Source organism: Salmo salar, chromosome ssa12 (assembly GCF_905237065.1).
Source record: "Salmo salar chromosome ssa12, Ssal_v3.1, whole genome shotgun sequence".
NCBI classification, from domain to species: Eukaryota; Metazoa; Chordata; class Actinopteri; order Salmoniformes; family Salmonidae; genus Salmo; species Salmo salar.
The window spans coordinates 29,910,041-29,933,939 of NC_059453.1; the positions used below are offsets into that span (position 1 = coordinate 29,910,041).

Here is a 23,899-nt window from a genome sequence, read left to right on the forward strand (position 1 = left end):
TATGAATGGAATTTATAGCTTAATAAAGTTGTTAATCTTATTTCTGTTTCCATTACCTTAGTTTGATGCTGAGTGCCATGTTTGAATGAGATTACCGTGGAGGCTGGTGGGAGGACCTATAGGAGGACAGGCTCATTGTAATGGCTAGAATGGAACAGAGCCAAACGTGGTTTCCATGTGTTTGACACTGTTCCATTAATTCCATTCCAGCCATTAATATGAGCCCGTCCTCCTATAGTTCCTCCCACCATCCTCTTCTGATTACAATATAAGCAAAATGCTGTCCATTGATTTCCATCATATATTTCCTAGGTTGATGTTACTCCAAACGGTGGCAACCACACTACAAATGGAGAATGGGGAGGTCAGGAACATCTCAAACAAGGCACTGAGATTCTCGTAAATTTCATCAAAAAGATCAAGAAAAAGTTTCCTGACTGGACCAAGGAGCAGCAGCTTCGTTTGATAGTTGATACTTCCTGGACTAACCAAATTTGTGGCCCTTGTCAAGAACATTTTAGCCTCTTATGGAAAGCATTGCTAATACCTACCTTGTTTTTACCCTCAGATGACAAGTGTTATTTTGACTAATATTATTGTACTGCCAAATCTCATGTGAGAATGGACGGCTACACTACACGGAATGACTATTCCGTGATGTTGCCTAAACTTAATACAGTGCATAATGGTTATTAAAAGTAAACTGTGGGACCTACCATCCTTTTGAGCCAGACCATTCTAATGACATGTCCTCTGGTCTGAGTAGCCTAAATGTATCTGGAGGTTAGGCCATACAGACTTAAACTGTTAACATCTTTTTTGATGAGGCAAGCAAGCAAATCAAAAAGTTAGCTTTGTAAAAAAAGTTCAACCTCACTACATAGACATTTTTATAGGACCTCAGTTTTTGACCCCATTTGTGTCAAAAGTAGAATAGCGTCAACAGGGGCATCCATTAAACAGTAAATCAACATTGTTTGGCCTTACGTTGCAGTGTTTTTTTCAGTAGCTCGATCATGATCAATGTTAAATTCACAAAATGTTATACACAATGTAATAGGAAGGTTTAATTTAATGCATTTGTCTAACATTCTAGTTTTCAATTGACATGAAGATCATCTAATAAGGAATGTTTCATGCTTTACAAAAAGTACAACTTTTCCCAATCTATTTGTAGGACTCCTACTGAAAATACAACAATATGCTTAAGCTTTATAAAAACTAACATTGGTTTGAGTCATAAGAGGCAGGCAGGCTTCAGGCAATAAGGACTCATGTAACACATCTCTGCAACTTTTCTTTTCTTTATTTGATTTGTCTCCAAAAAAATCCTGAGGTATTCACAATATAATGGCATTTATTCTGTTTGAAATACAGGAAATGAAACGGAAAATGAAAAGACAGCGAAAAGCAGAGTGAGACAGTAGCTGTGTAGATTGATACAACCGTCAGAACAAACCCTTTGAGTTATACATACAAACAAAAAGCCATGGAATTGCAATGGAGATGGAAAAAGTACACCATTTTCCACTTTCAAATCGAGCAAGTCATGCAATACTGCATTTAGAAACCCTAGGGAACAAGCAAATTATTCTTTACCAACGGTTTCCACCTCGCTACAAGAGTGCAGGTTAAATACGAGCCAATCAGTCCACTTCGGAATAGAAAACTATTACTTCAGTCATAGTATGCGTAAAACGTTGACTGCTAGTCTGTTTCAGAAGGATAATTCATTACTTGTGTAAAACCAATCCAAGTTTCAAACAGTAGGAGCTAACTTAAGTGGTTGTTAGCATAGCACTTTCTTTAATACCACCCATGTTGTAAATGTTAAGATATAAACCATAACCTCTGTTTGGCTTGACTGAGCAGGATTTCAATTAAATGAGTGCACACACACTAAAGTACACAAACATGAAGCCAGACATCCTACAGCTCAGCCAAGCCAGTACTAAAAGAGCATACAGCATCTAGACTTTAATAAACCACTCCATTATAATAGCAATGTTTCCTGTGGGTTAGTGTGGTTTGATATTTGGCTTTTGTATCAACGGCAAGGCCAATGACAGACAATTCTCATTACCATGTGTGTCTTGTTTGGCTTAAAATATATATAAAAACAGACTAATAAATAAATAGTGAAAATACATATACATTGTTGAAATCAGTTTTTTTCTGCCAGTCGCAGGTCTGGGATTGGTCAAACTGGACGTCTGCAACCCGAAAGAGCTCCCAACCCGACTCAAAAACTGCCCAAGTGCAAACGCCATTCATGACTATTTCAGCATTAATAAGACGCTCTCTCATTGGCTTCGTCTCAAATGGCACCCCATTCCCGATGTAGTGCACTACTTTAGGTGCACCATTTTGGGAATAGGGTGACATTTCAAAAGTAGTCAAATTAGTTTGACCATACAGCTTAATACAGCATCAGAGAACCACAAAAACAAAGTGGGACTTCTGGGTAGAAATAAAAAAATAAAATGGCACAAAAGATTTAAACCGAGAAACATCAATCGTTATATTTTGATCATTGAAAGAAATAAAACAAATTCAGTTAAGAGGATATCGGAGGACCAAGGTTTCACAGCGACACAGCGTGAAGTGGCTAAACGGAGCAGTGAATGTGATCGCTCCGCTTTGCGAGAAAAAGACAACTTTGACCCCGGCGTTCCGGAACGACAGAAAGAAGACTTCAACTACACTGTCACACCCTTGCCATCTCAACCACTCTCTAGGATCATCTGGAAATGTATTTATTCAATTTGGTGTCATCTTTTCCCTGAATATAATAAAAGTTGTAAAAATGTTTCTTTTTAAATGGACGAAAAAGGTGAATAATAATCATAGACTTTTGGTACACAGACCTTGCCCTCCATCCATCCTCACAGCTAATTGAATGAAAGACACACGGCACATTTAAGAACAGACAAAAAAAAGACAAAATGGTCTGTTGCTAAGATCTACACAAATGACAACTCATTCTCGCCATGAAACCAACTAAACGACAATACAAGTAAAAATGTATATTGCAAATAGCAGATTGAAAACAAGTCAAGAGAACATAAAGGCAAAAGTGTCTTTTCCTAAGTAAACAATTAAACATTTGGCAAAAAAAGAATATGTAAAAAAATTATAAATAAAGATAGTTGTGCCCCCCCCCAAACATAATCTAAAATCAATAGCAGTTACATCAGCGACAATAACATGCAATTGATATACTTACAGCATTGGACTAACAACTCCCAAACTACAAACCCCATTTAACCCACCCCAAAAACTACAACCCTACGGCTCCACCCCAACCCCAATACAATCCTTAAATAGTCAGCTCACTCAAAAACACGTCTCTCACTTTACTCATTTTCCCTCTGGACTAGCTGAAGGCATGATTTCAACCGTACTAGGGAGAAGATCTCATATTGGTCACCAAGTCCAGTTTCATCACCATATGTTTATATACAGGAGGACTCCCTAACGTACAGCAAGCTGACAGATTTGAATGACTGCATAGTGAAAATGATATTTGGTTTTACTTACAGATGGGCCGATGACACACCCTCCCACCCCCAAGGTACAGCGCAGCAGCAGACTACGTGCATCCAAAATGGCACCCTAGTCACTACATTGTGCACTACTTTTGACCAGGGGTCTTATGAGCCCTGGTGATAAAGTAATGCACAACATATGGTGTGATTTCAGAGGCACCCTACCAGAGTACATCTTTAACAGCGCTGGCTTTGCCACTGCCTGCTAAGAACACACAAAGCCACTAAACGGCAGTCAATCATCACCACTGTGGACATACTGTCTATAGCCTACATTTGGTGTGTGTGTGTGGCGCGCCACCGCTGTCCTTGGCAATGGGTTAGAATTAGTATTCAAACTTTTTTTTTATTATTATACATTTTACGAACACACTACTAAAAACACCCAAGTCATTCGGTTATGGACTAAACCAACAACAACAAAAAGTTCCTGCTGTTTTCAGAAAGGTGAAGAGTGGCACAGTCACCTGTCAGGTGTTTTCAAACCACGTGTGTGTGCTTATAAACAGATAACAGCAAAACAAAAGAGAAAGTTGACAGTGGGAGACTGGGTCTGACACAGCACTGGACAGCCAAGACTGGGGGAATAGAGTGCACTTTCTAGTGATTTTGGACAACCCAAGAGGTAGAGAGCATGTAAATAGTACTAATAGAAATACATAAAGTCAGTATTTTAAAACTTTGTTTTAGCAAGTGGGCCAGGCAGCCTAGATTGTATAATAATGTGTCTGTCATTACTACCTGATTGCCTATAGGGCAAAGACAAACATAACGCAAAGAACCAACACTGTTCTCTATTCCACAACGATAAGAGAACCATGTATATTCTACCTGCAACACAGCCAATCTCCTGAACTCTCCCAAGACTTGGTGATGGTGAGCAGTGGCTTATTACAGTACCAGTTTACACAGTAAATAGGTCTGTCTGGCTGAGTGGGTGTGATTGCTGTGCCCAGGCTTTGTCAGAGTACAAGTCTCTCCCTGTATTCTACACACACAGGCATTGCTACCCCTAAAGCACCCCCTTCCCCTATCCCTCACTAGCTACAGAGAAACTCTGAATATATCGTAGTCCTAGTAATCAATTAGAAGATCAATAACTCGTTTTCGTTGATGACACCTTTGGTGTGTAACGTCAAGGGTCGAGCTTCCAGGAGGCCCACGGACAGACAGACGGACAGACAGACAGACCATTCTAAATCAGGGTGACCCTGGACTACAATGTCCAAGATCAGGGAGCAAAAGGTCAAGGTTCACAGGTCAGGACGGACAGACGGACACTCCTTCACTAATAACGACTAGACTTTGCGGTGCTGTAGTGCGATATAATTGTGACTACAACATACTATTACATTGTTAGATACGTGTGAGGTGTACATCATCTGTGTGGATTAGTTTAGTGACGTTAACCTATGCTACTCATCTATAGGTTTAGCTCTCTGTCAGTGTTCCCTCACACCATTCACCATCAGACATGCTTTTCTGTATTTGGTATTTGTAAAGACATTGCATTACTTCACTTATTTGGTTTAAAAAGATAAGCATTTGTCCTTTGGGGGACAATTATCGACAGCAGAGTCTAAAGCAAAAATTTAGCAGCAGTAGTAGCAATGTAATAAATAATTAAATATTTTATGAAAGATACAATAATGAATAGAACAGCAAACAATCAAAACAAATCCTAATTCACTCCCTAAAAATCATAATTGGTATATTGGTGCAACACCATTGAAAGCTTTTACAATGTCCAGCTAGCTTTAGCATCTGATCCATTGCCTGCCTATGGCTGAATTTAGGGCTCCAAAATATCTCTCCTTACATCTCTCGGTTATCAAAACACTCACTTTTCTGCTCAGTCACTCTCCCTCACTAGCTCGAGACGGCCCTTAACTTTCTGTCGTGTACCCCTCTTGACCTCCTGTCTCACTTTCTTATCCTTCTCTTCCTCCGCTCCTTTTCACCTCATCCTTTCATCCCAAATACTTTTTAATCCAACTCTTTCCTCATCTTGCTTCTCCCTAGCTCTTCTTCTGCACATATTCATAGTCGACGTTTCCGGTTCCCTCTCTCCATTTCTCTGACATACCGTTGATCTCCCTCTCCTATCGTGTCTGTGTCTAGCATAGGATTTGGCTTGGTGTGTGTTGGGGAAGTTTGATCCCAGATCTGTCAGTGACATCTTGCAAACTCCTAATGCTAGGGGGGGGTAGTCTTCTCTACCTGGCTTTGGCTCTGGCCCTGCAGGAGGGAAGGCAACAGTCAGGAGCAACGAGAGGGCCTTGTGTGACACCCTCAACCCGACAACTACCACCTTTGGTTTGACAAAACTGTGGAGCCTCTAAAAGATGGAACAGCAGAAAGAATGAAAGAAAGATGAGGGTGAGTGTCTGAGTGCCATTGAGAAAGAGCAGAGAGGGAGGGTTGAAATGCTCCACAGCCAAAAATATGTTATTGTATTATTTGTAAAAGGGCAAGCTCCTGTCTCTTGACAAAAATAACTCACGCCTCCCCTCCAAACGGTTTTCTTTTGTAACACTTCTCTTCAACAATAAGCAACACTGCTTTAAATCTCATCTACCTGGCAGTACAGTTTCCCTGACTGAGTTTCTCCACAACAGCTGGGGTAAATACAGTAAACCAAGTCCGATAAAAGGCAGACTTTTGTTGTCCTCTCCCCTCATCCTTTTCTCCTCCTCTGTATCCCTCCACCTATTATCCAGTTCCACTCAAAACCATCCTGAACTGAAAATAAATACAAAACACCTTTTCTACAGAGCTATGCATAACCCTACTTTTTTCGTATTTTTTGCAGTTTTTCCCAATTCAAAGCTGCTAGAACATGTACTTGTTGATATTCTCTCTAAGCATTTGAATCAAAGTTAATGTTTCTGTCATCTATAGTATTTTCAAAACTATGGTTAAAAACCAGACTGAATCCAGACTGAAACAAATACAGCGGGTCTAGTTGGTCTGTTAGAGCTACAGTGGGACAGCTATATGCCATCCATAATAGTGAGCGTACACTTGTGTCTTAGTACACACACACACTCATACACAACCTGTTGAAGAGTAAGTATAGAAATAAAACACCCGGCTGAATTTTGCACTGAACCTTCCACTTCTGAGCCTAGCCATCACTGCGGATGAAACTGGGCCTCTGGGCTTGCCGTAGGGACTTTTACATTGTCTTAACACTACATGATGTAGCAGAAATTAGCTCCAGTGTGTATTGACTACTCTGTTGTCAGACCCCGTAGCTATGACTAGGGCCTGAGCTGGAACTGAACAAGATTATACAGGCGCGTGAGATATGACTAGTGAGTGAGTAGTATTTCTGTATGCGTTTAAACACAAATGCATTTACAGTATCACTACGGTACGTCAGTATCTAATGGATGGAAAAGTGAGCATGCATTAGAGTAACCTACAGTATGTGCCGAGGTGTTCACGATGATAATGTACATGTGCTGATATGACTTCTGACGACGCCTAACTACAGTGTGAAGCTCTACTCTCCCGCGTGTCTGTCTGTCCTGATCCAGACTCAATCAGTCAATCAATCAATTCACCGAGCCAGTCTGTCTGTCTAGGGTTATAGGCCTACTCCGTGTCTCCATCCCTCTCCGGGGTCTCCCGGCTGCAGGCTCCAGTAGCCGGGGGCTACCTGCTGAACAGCGAGTGGAGCTGGTGCTGGCTGTAACATTGGCTGCTGCGCGGCGACTCAGTGCGCTCCATCACCGCCTGGAACCAGCCCGCCACGTCCACCACCAGCACCTCATAGCGCCGAATGAAACTGTGCTCCTGGGGGAGGGGGAGACAGAGGGATAACAATGAGAGGGAGGGGAAGGGCAGAAGAGAGTAGAGTTAGAACACTGCGTCCATTCACTTTCTCTAATGTACAGATTTTTTATTCTACTAAACATTTAATTTAGACAACATTCTTCCCTTTGTCTCTTTCTTGTAATCCCTAATAACGATTTAGAGTGGTGGTGGTTAATCAGTGTGTGAAGAGCTGGAGAGGAGAGACTTACGAGCAGCTTGTGGTATTTTGGCCTTTTTCTGTGATCCTTTGTGAGGCTGTGGAAAGAGGCAGTCAATGACGTAAAAATTGACAAAAAGCACTTGATATTACTTAGCAACTGTACTGTCAGTAGAGACTGGTTTTGAGAGCAGTAAGACTGCAGAAATATATAATAAACTCTCTCAATGAGTCAGTGTGTTTTGTCTCACCAGTCTTTGACGAAGGACTGGAAGTCGAGGGAGAAGTCCATGCTGAGGGGGAGCGAGGGAGGGTCTTCCTGCAGCACTTTGGTCAGGACCTCAAAGTCAGTCTTGCAGTTCTTATAGGGGAACTGTCCTGTGGCCAGCTCCACCTGCAGGCCGAGGTGACACATTACAGCGTTAAGGCCAGTTTATACTTGGTCTAACAACATGTCTGTAGACAATTAGAACGACTTTTACATTTATACTACAGTGGAATGTCTGTAGGCCGTCGCTGTGACTCAGTTTTCTTGTTGTGACTACCGCTATGTCCGTTGTTGTGGTTACCAGACTGCCACAGCAGCCTAACCAAATCCTTGTGAGTTGATGTATGAGTCCTAAAATTCTCAGATACAATGACCAACTTATTTCGTCACACTGTGGCAGGAAGTTATTTTCTGTACGTATACCATTACCTTGTAAATAATAGTGTTGAGTTTATTTTCATTATTATAGGAATAAAAAGTGGCTAAAGTTAAGACGTTGTCAGCTATACTCTGGTCATTATTTGAACTGGCTAACGAACCAAAACATTGTTTAGAAAATTGCTTTTAGTTGCCTGGCTTGCTAGGTTGACATTTACTGAATTCACTTTTAAAAACATAATTTACTGCCCTTAAAATAGAGAAGGAATGCTATTTTGAGCACCGGATTGCTGACATCGTTGTGTGTTTATACTTTTCCATAATGACAAGTTTGATGTCGGGCGACAGAATGTTCATGATGTCGCTACGTAAATTGGACACCATACGTAAACCTAGACACCATTTCATGCTCCCTTGAAGATGTGAAAAGCTGGATGGGTGTAAACAACATGGCGGAAAGTCCACCAAGCCTACCAAATGGCTTTTGATCCTTTCAGATGGATGACGGGACATTGAGAACTGTCAAAGCGTAGAAGGTAGGTAAAGCTCTCAACTTTTGGCCAGTGCCACGTACGAAGGCACAGGACTGACCAAAAGAAGTGCCCTACATAGGGAATAGGGTGTGATGTAGTAGTGTAGGTGGTTTACCAGAGAGATGCCCAGGCTCCAGACGTCTGCTCGGATGTCATAGTCAGGCTTGCTGGGATCTGGGGGGTCTATTCTCTCAGGCTGGGGACACAGAAACAGGCTTCGGTTAGGGGGAAACTGTATTTCTTGTACCAATACAAAGGGAAATTAAAAACATTTACAGAGGACAGCAGAATTCAGCATTTTTATGTGCAACCCAGGTGGAAAAATAGTGGTGCTTTAAAATGGCAGCCTTCACGTCGGTAGGTTAAACATGGTAGAGTGTAATGGTAGTGTGTGTGTGTGTGTCCACCAAGGTGACTCACAGCCATGTAGGCAGCACAGCCGGCGCTGCGGGTCTTGGCCTTGGAGTCGACGAGTCGTCCGCTGATGCCAAAGTCACACAGCTTGATCTGGCCCTTGTTGTCCAACAGAATGTTGGAGGGCTTCACATCCCGGTGGATCACACCATGCTTCTCCTTCAGGTACAGCAGAGCCGATACGATCTGTAGACACACAAAGGGTAACACACTACTACATTGAAGAGAAGGTGAACAAACCTTTTACGGGATGGGGTCAATTCCATTTGAACTAAATTCAGGAGACGAACTGAACATAAAGAATCGTAATTGAAAATGAAGGGCAATTTCTTATTCAGAACTTGAGTTTCTGTTCAAAGCCTGAATTGAGGGTATAAGAGAGCAAGAGATAATAGATGAGATGGAGAGACTCACTGCTACAGTCATCTTGCCCAGGATGCGTTCAGGGATGGGCCCCTGGATCCTCTTCTTGAGTTTCTCAGCACACGTCCCCATCAACTCCATTGCGATGAACACATCCGTCTGAGGACCAATCACAGTCAGTCACATAACATTGGCATTTTAAACAGAACAGTGAAACTGCTACAATATGGTTTAAATGGTGTGACATACTAAATGATCTGTGCGTGTGACTCACGTTGGTAACTATGGCACCGTAGCACTGGATGATGTAAGGGCAGTCGTGGCTCTTCAGCACAACATCCAGATCCATCAGAATCCTCTTGTTCTCGTCCTTGTTTCCTGTCCGGCGCATTTGCTGGTGACGCACACAATAAATCAGTCATCAATATTCAACGTTGATATTTTAGTTGAGGGAGAACTTCAAGCAACTGGATGGCATCACTAATTTACAACGCCGCCCACCCCGCACACCTGTCTAGCACTTAACCATTAGCCAATCACATACTGCCGGTTTCCCGGACACCGATTAGGACTAATCCTACACTAAAAAGGAGATTTAAAGGGGATTATCCACTATAAGTGCTTCATGGTCCAATCTGTCTGGGTAACCATAATAACCTACCTCACTCCAGAATATCAGCTGTTTCCAGCATCTCACAGCCCCATCCAAACCAAAACTACCCCCCCTCGCATCCAAACCTATTCCCACCCCCCATCCAAATAGTCACCAGATGGTGAAAAGTGAAACTGTATATGATTGAAAGATAGGCCTACCTCTATGTATTTTAACAGAACACACTGATTATAATGTTTATACCAGCCAGTTAAGGCTGAAAAAGACAATAGCATTCTACATATTAAATTGCATCGCTATAATAGATCATTTACAGCTCCAGTGTCTGCCATTATCCCTGTAGGCCATGTTGTTTGTGCTTGTAACCATAACTGTGTATACCAAGAAAAAGCATTGTAAGCAACTCCCCATAGACTAGTAGTGACTGACTTCCTAATAGTTAAACAGTTAAGATAAACAGGGGGGGGGATTTAACAATGCTTAATTGTAGCGGTGACGATACAGTATAATTACTATCATTGTGTGAGGATAAACAATGGAAGCCAAAACCCAGAGAGAAACCGATAGAAAAAAAGAACAGCGATACTGAACTGACAAACAGCCCAGGGCTGCCTCCAACAGTTATATCCTCTGGCCAAATCGGCTGCTATGGAATTATGTGTTCTGCCACAGTAGGAAAAACCAATGCTATGGCAATAGAACATCCACACAGCACTTGCATAACAGAATAGGCCTAACATTTCGAGCTGCTGCCCTCTGGAAGGCGATTAAGGTTCCCACTGTTCAGCAAGAATAGGAGCAAGGCTAGTTTCATGCCACTAGGCTATCGAACAGTGGGATATAGGACAGATGCAGGCCCAATACACAGTCAGACAGTAGGCCGCAGAGACATTGAATATGTGAAAACGTGTACTAACGTTCCAGTTCTGTACTGCATGTAATATGTTGTGTTTGTATGCTGACACCACTAAATTAATATCCATCTAAATGGACAATAAAATATAGTGTATCGTAAGTGTCAAATTGCAACAAGACAATGCATCCAGGACAACAGAAACAGAGCAGAGGCCGGATGGACAGACTTTTCCATCCTCAAGACATGAGGTGCTTATAATGAAAGTGAAGTGACCCCCTGCCAGACAATGTAACGCGCTTCCAGACTGCCTGTTTAAAATGCAATCCGGTACTATTGTATATTGTCTTAATGCCAACAAGCTGTGGTTGGAGGACAAGGCTTACTTTGACGGCGATGACGTGGCCCGTCTTCTTGAAGCGCACTTTGAACACCTGACCGCACGTGCCGCTGCCGATCTCCCCCTCGCTGATCAAGTCACTGACCTCGGCTGGGTACCGCTGAGAAGGGGAACAGGTGACGAATCACAACATGTCAATGACAAACATACATGGCATAAGTAGCATGATGTACTACAGTACCCATAATGCTCTGTGTATGATATCCAGTTATAATGGCATCTCCTTGTCAATACAGCACATTATTTTAATGAGTAGAGAGAAATACAAAAAACAAAATAACTTCAGGCAATGATATAGTCCCTTACCTGGCCGTCGATCTTTAGGTAGCCTGTCTGTTTCATGATCTCCTGCAGCTTCTGGTCTATCTCTGCACTAAGGGGACACGGCACAGACACACAAAAAGGTTAGGTGTGTCATTTGACGAATGTGTGTGAATGGAAGCGTCTTTTTTTTTTTTTTTTTTACTTTCTGTATCCCTTTCCATTACATGAATGCTCCGTGTGCATCTGATCATGCATGTGTGTGTATGCTCCGTTTGTCTTACTTCTCCAGGCTCTTCACCAGGCCGTACTGTGGCGTGGGCAGGTTGAGCATGTGTCGCGGGCGGCTGGGGTAGGAATGGTGCTGGGGTGAGCTCTCAGAGGACGAAGAGCGACTCCCCCCTCCGTCGTTAGCCAGGGGCAGCTGAAGAGCTGGGGGGGGAGCAGGAGAGGAGGATCATAAAGAAGGGAAGGTAAAAGAAGACCGGGGCTGTCCTTTATTAGCCTGGGGCCAGTCTGTTTTAGACCGTTTCTGCTTTAGGAAACTTGTCGTCGTCTGACACCCAGGCTAGTGTTAATGTAATCAATTCCACTCTTCTTTCCTCATCTCTCATCTTAATGATCATTGATCTTACAGCATTGAAGTGGAATCTATCTTGCTCTTTGACCAAACAGTGACAGAGAGAGACCTAAGGAAAGGAAGCCAAATAGCATTGGAGCACTGGGATTCTGCTAACTCCCTGTCACTGACGGGCTATTCAAAACACACTGACAGTTACAGGTCTACAGTGCATTCAGAAAGTATTCAGACCCCTTGACTTTTTCACATTATGTTACAGCCTTATTCTAAAATGGATTAAATAAACAATTTTCCTTAACACACAAGACCCCATAATGACAAAGCGAAAACAGGTTTAGACATTTTTACAAATGTATTAAAAAAAATAACAGAAATACCTTATTTACATAAGTATTCAGACCCTTTGCTATGAGATTCGAAATTGAGCTCAGGTGCATCCTGTTTCCATTAATCATCCTTGAGATGTTTCTACAACTTGATTGGAGTCCACCTGTGGTAAATTCAATTGATTGGACATGATTTGGAAAGGCACACACCTGTCTATATAAAAGTCCCACAGCAGATCGTGCATGTCAGAGCAAAAACCATGCCCTGAGGTCGAAGGAATTTTCTGTAGAGCTCCGAGACAGGATTATGTCAAGGCACAGATCTGGGGAAGGGTATGAAAAAATGTCTGCATTATTGAAGGTCCCGAAAAACACAGCGGCCTTCATCATTCTTAAATGGAAGAAGTTTGGAACCACCAAGACTCTTCCTAGAGCTGGCTGCCCAGCCAAACGGAGCAGTCGGGCCTTGGTCAGGGAGGTGACCAAGAACCTGATGGTCTCTGACAGAGCTCCAGAGTTCCTCTGTGGAGATGGGAGAACCTTCCAGAAAAACAACCATCTCTGCAGCACTCCACCTTTATGGTAGAGTAGCCAGACGGAAGCCAATCCTCAGTAAAAGGCACATGACAGCCTGCTTGGAGTTTGCCAAAATGCACTTAAAGGACTCTCAGAGAAACAAGATGCTCTGGTCTGATGAGACAGAGATTGGACTCTTTGGCCTAAATGCCAAGCGTCACGTCTGGAGGAAACCTTGCACCATCCATTCGTTGAAGCATGGTGGTGGCAGCATCATGCTGTGGGGATGTTTTTCAGCGGCAGGGACTGGGAAACTAGTCAGGATCAAGGGAAAGATGAATGGAGCAAAGTGCAGCGAGATCCTTACAGTCAAGACAACGCAGGAGTGACTTCTGGACAAGTCTCTGAATGTCCTTGAGTGGCCCAGCCAGAGCCTGGATTTGAACCCGATCGAACATCTCTGGAGAGACCCGAAAGTAGCTGTGCAGCAACGCTCCCCATCCAACTTGAAAGAGCTTTGACAGGGTCTGCAGAGAAGAACGAGAGAAACTCCCCAAATACATGTGTGCCAAGCTTGTAGCGTCATATCCAAGAAGACTCGAGGCTGTAATTGCTGCCAAAGGTGCTTCAACAAAGTCCTGAGTAAACTGTCTGAAAATTTACATGAAATGTGATATCAGCAATTTTTTTTATTGCAAAAAATTCTACAAAAACAGTTCTTGCTTTGTCATTACAGGGTATTATGTAGATTGAAGAAAAACAACATTTTAGAATAAGGCTAACGTAACAAAATGTGGGAAAAGTGAAGGGGTCTGAATACTTTCTGAATGCACTGTATAGGTTGGCTTATAAAATTCAGTGTCATTCTACTTCAAGGTCTCACCCATTGCCTCTCAATTTGTACACATTTAGTGCACTATGGGCCTTGGTCAAAAGTAGTGCACGATAAGGGGAAATGGTACCATTTGGGACTTCATGTTTCTATTCAGAATTCGAAAGGAGTGAATGAAAGCAGTCCATGCTCAATTTGACCTTGACGGACAGACAGAGCAGGGCAGTGTAAGTAGAACGATATCAGTTCAGTCTCCAGAGGTCGGCTGTGAATGTCTATAGACCACAATACAAACACTTCGACAAGACATTCCTCAAGTATTAGCAATAGCAAGACAACCCTTAACCTGTATATTAGCAAAGCATAGGTAAACAACTTCAATTGAACTTGAAGACTTGTTTAATCGATCCATTTTTACTTCATAATTTGACACAAAGGCAAAAAGTGTTATTGTTCAAGGAGACAACACTTCAAAGTGATATAGACAGGGTGAGCACTGAGCAGTGGAGACCAGCTACGAGAGTAGTGTTAGCTTTGACCCGCCATGCAACCACAGAAACAGACCATGCATTCAGACTGCTGCTCAGTCAGTATCTAGCTAGCAGCACCACCAAATGGAGTGGACCCTCGGCCGCAGAACATTGGAGCTCTCTCAGTGATTTCTGACCTCAGAGACCACCACGAAGAGGACATGGAGAGGACTCCAAAATCCCCCCCAACCCTCAGTTCAGACCATTCAATGTATTTTCTTCAGATGAAATCAATTCATATATGTTTTATACACTGTGTGAAGAGCGCACCATTCCTAATCTGTGAATGGGGCCATTTGGCAAAGGGCACCTTTGGAGCCTTTTGTTTGTTTGAGGTTTTCAAAGCAACGAGGTAGTGTTGAGCAGTTTTTTAAAATGCCTTTTCAAGAGAAAAATGCACCAATGCCAGGCAGTAGCTTTTAATCCTGGTTCAATCACCTGCAGCCAGGACCTGCTCACTGGAGAGAATCGGTTAGTGGGGGTTAGTAGTGGACTCAGGCAATTCTTGGTTTGGCAAAGACCAGACAGTCCTCCACACAGCTAGATCCAGACAGACACACACACAGCAGCCACTTAGGCACCTCTGGCAATTGACAGTGCCACTGCAAGGGGGATGCCAGGAGACCAGGAGAGAATGCTTAGTGTTCTTTGTGCGCCAACTATCTGACCCTGAGAAAGAGAGCATGGAAGAAACAGACCGACAGATGCACAACAAGAGAGACAGAAATTGACCTGTTAGACAGCCTGAACTGCAGAGCAAAGAGAATGCCAGCTTGGACACAGACCCAGCCTGGATGGAAGACATGACAGACAAACAGACAGACTGAAGGACAAGTCTTCAGACATGAAAAGAGGAAGAGGTGGTCAGATTTGGCAACAGCAGCACTCCTGCAGACCAACCGGTGGTGGTATGCTGGATTAGACTGTGTAATAAAAACCGTGCAGGAAGCCACATGCACCGTGTCTCTGCATCCAGCAAAACAGGGGTTAATAATATCCTCACACACACACGCAGACCCAGGCATACACACTGCCCTGCCACTGGCATTCACACACAGAGAAGAAGGGATGGAAAGATGGAGGGAGAATGAGATTAGAGTGCAGGTGAGAGTGGCGACCAACTGGGGATATAGTGCAAATGGCCACTTGGAGAAAAAAAAACGGGTCAGAATAGTCTTTGAATATTTTAGGGTGCGCTGTACACAATTGAGGGCTAAATATCAATTTTACACAACAATAGCCTTAGCCTATTACACATATGTTGTGAGAGGAGAATACATTGGCTGTGTGTTGTGTACTGCAATTAATTTAGGCCTACATTCAAATCTAAGGATAATGTATAAGCGCTGGTAAGGTATCATTCAGGCCAGTCATTCATGTTTGGTGAAACCATCTGAAGAATGTATGAAGTTACTAGCGTCGTTCTGTTCTGAGCTACTGAGGATGAAATGTTCCCTTGCTGTTGAATAGGAGTAGTGACATGGAGACGGGGAGAGATAGGAGAGTAAGGGGAGGGATAAAGAATGGATTGTGAGAAAGAGAGGGAAGGATGGAGGGTGCAGTGGCAGAGAGAGAGAGCGATGATTGAATGATACCTGCACGCTGGGAAGGAGCTGGAGCAGGACTGAGCTGGATCACGATGACTGGACAGAGGAGAGAAAATACACACGTACACATTACTGCACTGTTCAGTGCCAGGTACTCACTCACACATACCCTGTCTAACACCCACAGAGACTCACCAATAAACTACCACACACATACCAATGAACTACAACCCCATACTAACACACGCACACAAAACAAAATGAAGGAAGGTTCAATCAATCAAGAGCACCTCAGATACACCAGTTGATATGCTATGTGTGCGAAAATAAAAAAAAACACTAGCACCTCAAATGCTGAGCTCGTCAAAGATAAGAGGGAGGCATTACCACACCATCTTTGCTTTCCCACGCCGTTAGCTTTCCAATGAGGCTGGTTGTAACGCAAACCCCACTGGATCATTCATGTTGTCAGATTTGGTGGGGAAAATAAGTGAGAAGAAAACGCATCAAATACCTTGATTGAAAAGTATAGAAATTGACCTCAGGACAACACCACCACTATCAGCATAGGGTTGAGTACCCATATCACCACATTACACTGAACGTGGCTGGCATTGAATGGTGCAAGGTGAAATTCACCCATAAGCATTGGGCAGGAGTCTGTTTGAAATGTTTGACCTTCATATCGGCTGATCCTAAATCGGGGCTGTTGGGATAAATTCCACATGGTGCATTTTGGTGGCAAAGTCTCTAGCTAACCAGTTATATTATGCCCACACATTCTGCCAGATGTGTTCGTCTACATTATGACCAAAACATTATCTGCCAAAGATGTTCAAGACTGCCGAAATAAAGAAATATCCATCATGTCCAAAATATGACAACAGCATTCATGCAAAACAAATTACGGCTTATCAGACATTTTATCTTTATTTAACCTGGTAGGCTAGTTGAGAAAAAGTTCTCATTTGCAACTGCGACCTGGCCAAGATAAAGCATAGCAATTCGACACATACAACAACAGTTACACATGGAATAAACAAAACATAGTCAATAATACAGTAGAACAAAAGAAAACAAAAAGTCTATATACAGTGAGTACAAATTAGGTAAGTTAAGGCAATAAATAGGCCATGGTGGCAAAGTAATTACAATATAGCAATTAAACACTGGAATGGTAGATGTGCAGAAGATGAATGTGCAAGTAGAGATACTGGGGTGCAAAGGAGCAAGATGAATAAATAAATACAGTATGGGGATGAGGTAGGTAGATAGATGGGCTGTTTACAGATGGGCTATGTACAGGTGCAGTGATCTGCTCTGACAGCTGGTGCTTAAAGCTGGTGAGGGAGATATGAGTCTCTAGCTTCAGAGATGTTTGTAGTTCGTTCCAGTCATTGGCAGCAGAGAACTGGAAGGAAAGACGACCAAAGGAGGAATTGGCTTTGGGGGTGACCAGTGAGATATACCTGCTGGAGCGCGTGCTACGAGTGGGTGCTGCTATGGTGACCAGTGAGCTGAGATAAAGCAGAGACTTGTAGATAACCTGTAGCCAGTGGGTTTGACGACGAGTATGAAGCGAGGGCCAACCAACGAGAGAGTACAGGTCGCAATGGTGGGTAGTGTATGGGGCTTTGGTGACAAAACGGATGGCACTGTGATAGACTGCATCCAGTTTGTTGAGTAGAGTGTTGGAGGCTATTTTATAGATGACATCACCGAAGTCGAGGATTGGTAGGATGGTCAGTTTTACGAGGGTATGTTTGGCAGCATGAGTGAAGATGCTTTGTTGCGATATAGGAAGCCGATTCTAGATTTAATTTTGTAAGTCTGGAAGGAGAGTTTACAATCTAACCAGAAACCCAGATATTTGTTGTTGTCCACATATTCTAAGTCAGAGCCGTCCACAGTAGTGATGCTGGACGGGCGAGCAGGTGCAGGCAGTGATCGATTGAATAGCATACATTTAGTTTTACTTGCGTTTAAGAGCAGTTGGAGGCCACGGAAGGAGAGTTGTATGGCATTGAAGCTCATCTGGAGGTTAGTTAACACAGTGTCCAAAGAGGGGCCAGAAGTATACAGAATGGTGTCATCTGCGTAGAGGTGGATCAGAGAATCACCAGCAGCAAGAGCAACATCATTGATGTATACAGAGAAGAGTCGGCCCGAGAATTGAACCCTGTGGCACACCCATAGAGACTGCCAGAGGTCCGGACAACAGGCCCTCTGATTTGACACACTGAACTCTTATCTGAGAAGTAGTTGGTGAACCAAGCGAGGCAGTCATTTGAGAAACCAAGGCTGTTGAGTCTGCCGATAAGAATGTGGTGATTGACAGAGTCGAAAGCCTTGGCCAGGTCGATGAATACGGCTGCACAGTAATGTCTCTTATCGATGGTGGTTATGATGTCATTTAGGACCTTGAGCGTGGCTGAGGTGCACCCATGACCAGCTCTGAAACCAGATTGCATAGTGGAGAAGGTACGGTGGGATTCGAAATGGTCGGTAATCTGTTTAACTTGGCTTTCGAAGACCTTAGAAAGACAGGGTAGGATAGATATAGGTCTGTAGCAGTTTGGGTCTAGAGTGTCACCCCCTTTGAAGAGGGGGATGACCGCGGCAGCTTTCCAATCTTTGGGAATCTCAGACGATACGAAAGAGGTTGAACAGGCTAGTAATAGGGGTTGCAACAATTTCAGCAGATCATTTTAGAAACAGAGGGTCCAGATTGTCTAGCCCGGCTGATTTGTATGGGTCCAGATTTTGCAGCTCTTTCAGAACATCAGCTATCTGGATTTGGGTGAAGGAGAAATGGTGGGGGCATTGGCGGGTTGCTGTGGAGGGTGCCGGGCAGTTGACCGGGGTAGAGGTAGCCAGGTGGAAAGCATGGCCAGCAGTAGAGAAATGCTTACTGAAATTCTCAATTATAGTGGATTTATCAGTGGTAACAGTGTTTCCTAGCCTCAGAGCAGTGGGCAGCTGGGAGGAGGTGCTCTTATTCTCCATGGACTTTACAGTGTCCCAGAACTTTTTTGAGTTAGCACTACAGGATGCAAATTTCTGTTTGAAAAAGCTAGCCTTAGCTTTCCTAACTGCCTGTGTATATTTCTTCCTAACTTCCCTGAAAAGTTGCATCTCACGGGGGCTATTCGATGCTAATGTAGAACGCCACAGGATGTTTTTGTGCTGCTCAAGGGCAGACGGGTCTGGAGTGAACCAAGGACTATTCCTAGTTCTACATTTTTTGAGTGGGGCATGCTTATTTAAGATGGTGAGGAAGGCACTTTTAAAGAATAGCCAGGCATCATCTACTGACGGGATGAGGTCAATGTCATTCCAGGATACCCCGGCCAGGTCGATTAGAAAGGCCTGCTCGCAGAAGTGTTTCAGGGAGCGTTTGACAGCGATGAGGGGTGGTCGTTTGGTCGCAGACCCATTACAGATGCAGGCAATGAGGCAGTGATTGCTGAGATCTTGATTGAAAACAGCAGAGGTGTATTTGGAGGGCGAGTTAGTTAGGATGACATCTATGAGGGTGCCCGTGTTTACGGATTTGTACCTGGTAGGTTCATTGATCATTTGTGTGAAATTGAGGGCATCAAGTTTAGATTGTAGGATGGCCGAGGTGTTAAGCATGTCCCAGTTTAGGTCACCTAGTAGCACGAACTCAGAAGATAAATTGGTTTAGAAAATGGAAACACCCGACAAGATAACAGCTGTTGTTTAGTGTTGTAGTTACTAACACCACAATACTCGTGCAATTTTTGGACGTGACAAGAGCCATTTTCAGGGGTAGCTTGCAAGCTATCTTGAACGTTATAGCTGACAAGTTTGTTCACGCAACTAACTGGCAAGCTGCGTTAGCTCGAAAAGCTAACGTTAGCTTAACTGGCTACTAACAACATTGACTCGGTCAAAATCATACTGGGAGTTTCGCTAGAAATGTATACACACACACACAAGCCATGTCTGCTTAATGAACCATATTAGACCAGATATACATGTCAAATACTGAAGACAGCTAATTGTTCCGTGCCGAGAAATTAACAACAAATTGTCTGACGGATGGATGATAAGGCCTGCTAGAGCTAGCTGCTAGCCAGCAGTTGATAGGACAGAACCAAGACACAGTTCGGGATTTAAATTGAGTTGTTTCTGTTACAACGTTGCACTGATATCAAATGCTGGTTTACATAGTTTCAAAAAGTTTATGTGATATGTTATATACATGCTCACGCATGACACCTCTGGGCAGGGAAACGTCCCGAGCTGGGGTATTTGTTTATCCATTTAGCTTGTTAGCATGTTAACTAACAGCAGCAGCATATCCCTATTACACCCCCTCTCTCTGCCTCTCCTTTCGTTTATTTTCCCTGTTCTCTCTCCGTTACCGACTCCCCCAAGGATACTCACTTGGCCTCGGACGTGAACGTTGTGGACTCATGTCGATATTGAGGTCAATTCTTCTACGAGCTTCTTTATTTTCTTGCTTTAGTTTCTCCTCGATTCTGGAGAGTCTCTGTTCCAGCGACGACATCTTGAAAAACTGAACACTATCGATGATATATTATATTTGAGTAGATAACCGAGTGACCACTTTAACGATGGAAATATATGCCCTCAATGATTGAAGGCAGGCGCGATCAGGTGGGACCATTCTAGCCAATGAGAGGGCATATACGAGTGTTAACAAGCACAACTAAGTCGTTTTTCTCAAAGTTGCCAGAATGCCACGTTCATCCACTTATATCAATATATGTGTAATAGCCTAAACATTACGAAACTTCTATTCGATCAAATAAGCCTAACGTAAATCAACTTCCGACACTCTCATATACCTCCGTACAGAAAAAGGGCTTATCTCACCCGGACAGATTTTGGGCGGAGTAAATCCTCTCGCTTCGCCTCTTCCTCTTTGGCACCATCGAGCGTAGACTCCCTCTCTTGTGGACTATACAGACAGGGACGGCTGATGTCCCAATGCCCTCCCTGTTTGAAACAATCTCAGGTCACACATTTCCATTGGAAATTGGCTTGCTTGCATGTTTGGAATAGCATGTTGTAAAACTTTGTCAAGCTTTGGGGCCATAGAACTCATTGACACAATGTAATCAATTAAAGTATGCATGTCAGTTTATCATGCAAATACATATACTATTTTCCCAAATTAGCATAGTCCTACAATTTACTATCTCCTCACACAGTCGCATTCAAAACAGAAAACTGCATTTTTGTGATTTATTTTAAGGTGGATGTTGATGTTTGAATCTATTTTTTTGTTTCATACATTAATCGGAGAGGACATGAGTTGATACTTTCAGGATATTCTTCATGAGTTTACATGGTAAAGCTTGTCTATAAATTACTTTTGTTTTATGACCATCTTACTTGTGAAGATACAGTATTGCATTAATAGCAGGGAGGTGACAGAGAATGGTCTGATGAGACGCCCAATCAAACACAGTAAACCGTATACACATGTTTTTCCACCAGATTTTCTTTATAAATAACTCATCTCATACTTTCACTTCCTTTTGTATAGTCATACACAAGATAAGTAGTCGGCAGCCAGACAAACATGATTCACAACATACCCCCATACACAGAGACAAGGGAGGTCAAGTATGTTTTCTATTGACTTCTGCAGATGAGCATGTATTGTAGTTGGAGGATGAAGCTGCCTCTAAGTTCTAATCTAAGGTCAGTTTTCTTTTCCTAATGGATGTGGTTAGAATAAACTGATCCTAGATCCGTTCATAATGGTCACTTCAACCTGGAGAAGCATTGAGTATGATTCATTGCTTCAATGTGTTTCCGCTTCATGCCACTGATTGAATTTGAGTGTCTTGAGCATTAAAGTCTCTCAGTGTGTGTGTGTGTACGTTTGTGTGAATATTTAAATGTTTGGAACGAGACATGCATCCTTCAGACTTTCGTTTGTGTGTGTGTGTTCAAATATGACCAAATGGCACAGGTGTAGAATGCTACATGACACACCCTTATATAAAATTCACAGAATGGACCAATTAAAAGGCGACCGGATAAATTCAATAACGCTCTGTTGCTTATTTCAACAACTTCATCATTATCAACCAAAAACTGAACCAAAAGCACTGTCACCGTCGATTTTTTCTCTCCATAATAACAACTAAAATCAGAACATTTTAAAGAATGTTAAAAGGGCAACAATTGCCCATTGTGAATGCACTAGTGATCTGGTTGGATCAGAATTGACCGTTCCTCCAAGCAGTGGTTCTTTACCCCTTTTGAGACACAAGACTAGCATTGGGTAACTTGATGGGTGATTGTTCACAACATTGTAACTATATATATATATATATATGATTCTACACACTGTTGATTCACCTTCCTCCAAGCAACCATTTTGATAGGCAGATGGAGGTACTTCCTTTTCTCCTCTTAGCATTTATGTAAAACTTTATCACCCTTATTGCATACCAAGGACCACATTTGGTTACTAAGGACCACAAAATAACAAAATGAAATGCATTTCTATAGATCCCAGTAGAAATGTAAGGCATCATTTCAAGCCATTCACCCACCACACCCTCTCCCAAATATTATTTGTGTTTTGTCACAGTATGAAGGAACCAGGGTTGGGGTCCATTCCATTTCAATCCAGGAAATAAACTGAAATTCCAATTGATTTCCTGAATTGACTGAATTGAAATGGAATGGATCCCAACCCTGAACGTTACATGGAGATCCTCCTCTATCCTCAGAGCAGACTACAACACTGGCACAAAGGAGGATGGAACTGGAAGGCAAAGTTAAAGGGGTTGACTGTGTAGTAGAAGTTACACATGTTATGACAAGTTCTTGTAAGGACACAGCCATTGGAGTGTTCTAGATAGGGAGGAGGTGACACACGCTTAATGGGCATCACAGCTTCTTTTTTTCTTTCTTCTTTTCCTTTGGAAAACATAGTCATGTCTCATTGTAACAGAACTTCATTTCCCATCAACCACTTGTCCTCTTGATGGGCCCCTTCTCACAGTTATGTGAGATGCTGCTGCAGTGTAAAAAAACACACAAAAAAACACAGCCACAGAGTGTAAATGGCAACACAGCCACAGAGTCTGGGTCTGCATTAATCTCCTCTAGTTCATACCTCCCACACAGACAAACTCCACTACAGACCGACCCTTCTCAGTTTCTCATATCACATTCACAGTGTGGTGGATGCAGCAGACCACCCTTGCAGACTGCCGTGACCCCATGACCCTCATATGATGATGTGATAGAGGTCACGACCTTCCGACCCCTAGCAGAGGTCGGAGACGTAGTCGAAGTCGCAGAAGCCGTCCTGGTCCTTGCGGGAGAGCGTGCGGGGCTCGCGCGGCGGTGTCAGGGTGGGAGGCTCGGCGGTGAACTCCTCGTCGAAGTTGCTGACGTCCTCTCGGCCCTTGATGGAGGGAACGAAGGGAGGGGGCAGCTTCCTCTGTAGCAGGGCCTCCCAATCCAGACCCTGGAGGAGAGAGAGAAAAAAAAAGAGGGTTAACAAAAAGCTAAATCACGGTGGACAAATATGTTCCTGTAAAATTTTATTTTTTTTCAAGTGTGGGATGAAGAGAAATGGAAAAAGATAAATATGGTGTCATGGATTTCTGACTCACCCGGAAGAAAGGCTGTTTCTTTATCTCATCAGCATCTTTCTCACCAGAGCCTAGTCTTCTCTCAGGGTTCCTCCTCAACAGCTGTTCACACACACACACACACACACACACACACACACACACACACACACACAAATATTGATTGCCATTATAGAAGTCAAATTACCAGCTGTTATACTAAACTTGCTAACGAGATAATTATGGGGGATATTGGGAGAGAGTCTTATCAGAACTGCTGTTCCCAGGTAAACAAAATCATGAATTAAAAGAGACAAGAACTACAACATTACCATCATTAAATGGACAAATCTGTGAGGTGCC

General features: G+C 43.0%; 2 protein-coding genes across 6 annotated transcripts in view; both read right to left on the minus strand.

The window, feature by feature from the left end:
* Positions 1 to 1,288: 1,288 nt before the first annotated feature.
* On the minus strand, positions 1,289 to 20,755 carry LOC106564723 (dual specificity mitogen-activated protein kinase kinase 7). Of its 2 annotated transcripts, XM_014131011.2 has the most exons (12): positions 20,355 to 20,755; positions 15,990 to 16,037; positions 11,895 to 12,042; positions 11,656 to 11,722; positions 11,336 to 11,449; positions 9,758 to 9,877; positions 9,535 to 9,642; positions 9,127 to 9,306; positions 8,822 to 8,902; positions 7,779 to 7,921; positions 7,580 to 7,625; positions 1,289 to 7,349 (listed from the first exon to the last, which is right to left on the minus strand). In XM_014131011.2, exons 1-12 carry the CDS (start codon positions 20,476 to 20,478, stop codon positions 7,209 to 7,211), a joined length of 1,320 nt encoding a protein of 439 aa, XP_013986486.1. In that variant the 5' UTR covers positions 20,479 to 20,755; the 3' UTR covers positions 1,289 to 7,208. The 2 variants fall into 2 exon arrangements, with proteins under 2 accessions (XP_013986486.1, XP_013986487.1); XM_014131012.2 differs by lacking the exon at positions 15,990 to 16,037 and having other exon boundaries at positions 20,355 to 20,753.
* Positions 20,756 to 21,420: 665 nt separating this feature from the next.
* The window catches only part of LOC106564724 (serine/threonine-protein kinase N1), a 66,957-nt gene continuing 64,478 nt past the window's right edge, over positions 21,421 to 23,899 (minus strand). For all 4 annotated transcript variants that reach the window (XM_014131014.2, XM_014131017.2, XM_014131015.2 and 1 more), the window contains exons 22-23: positions 23,579 to 23,659; positions 21,421 to 23,430 (exon numbers count right to left, since the gene is read on the minus strand). In XM_014131014.2, the coding sequence (XP_013986489.2) occupies positions 23,227 to 23,430; positions 23,579 to 23,659 (285 nt within the window). In that variant the 3' untranslated portion in view covers positions 21,421 to 23,226. The remainder of the gene's footprint in view (positions 23,431 to 23,578; positions 23,660 to 23,899) is intronic.

Coding starts and splice junctions, on each gene's coding strand:
- LOC106564723 (XM_014131011.2), bottom strand. CDS start 20,478: ATGTCGTCGCTGGAACAGAGACTCTCCAGAATCGAGGAGAAACTAAAG. Junction 12,043..15,989: donor AGCTCCTTCCCAGCGTGCAG/GTATCATTCAAT, acceptor CTCCCCCCCCAG/CTCTTCAGCTGCCCCTGGCT. Junction 7,350..7,579: donor CAAAATACCACAAGCTGCTC/GTAAGTCTCTCC, acceptor CCCCTCCCCCAG/GAGCACAGTTTCATTCGGCG.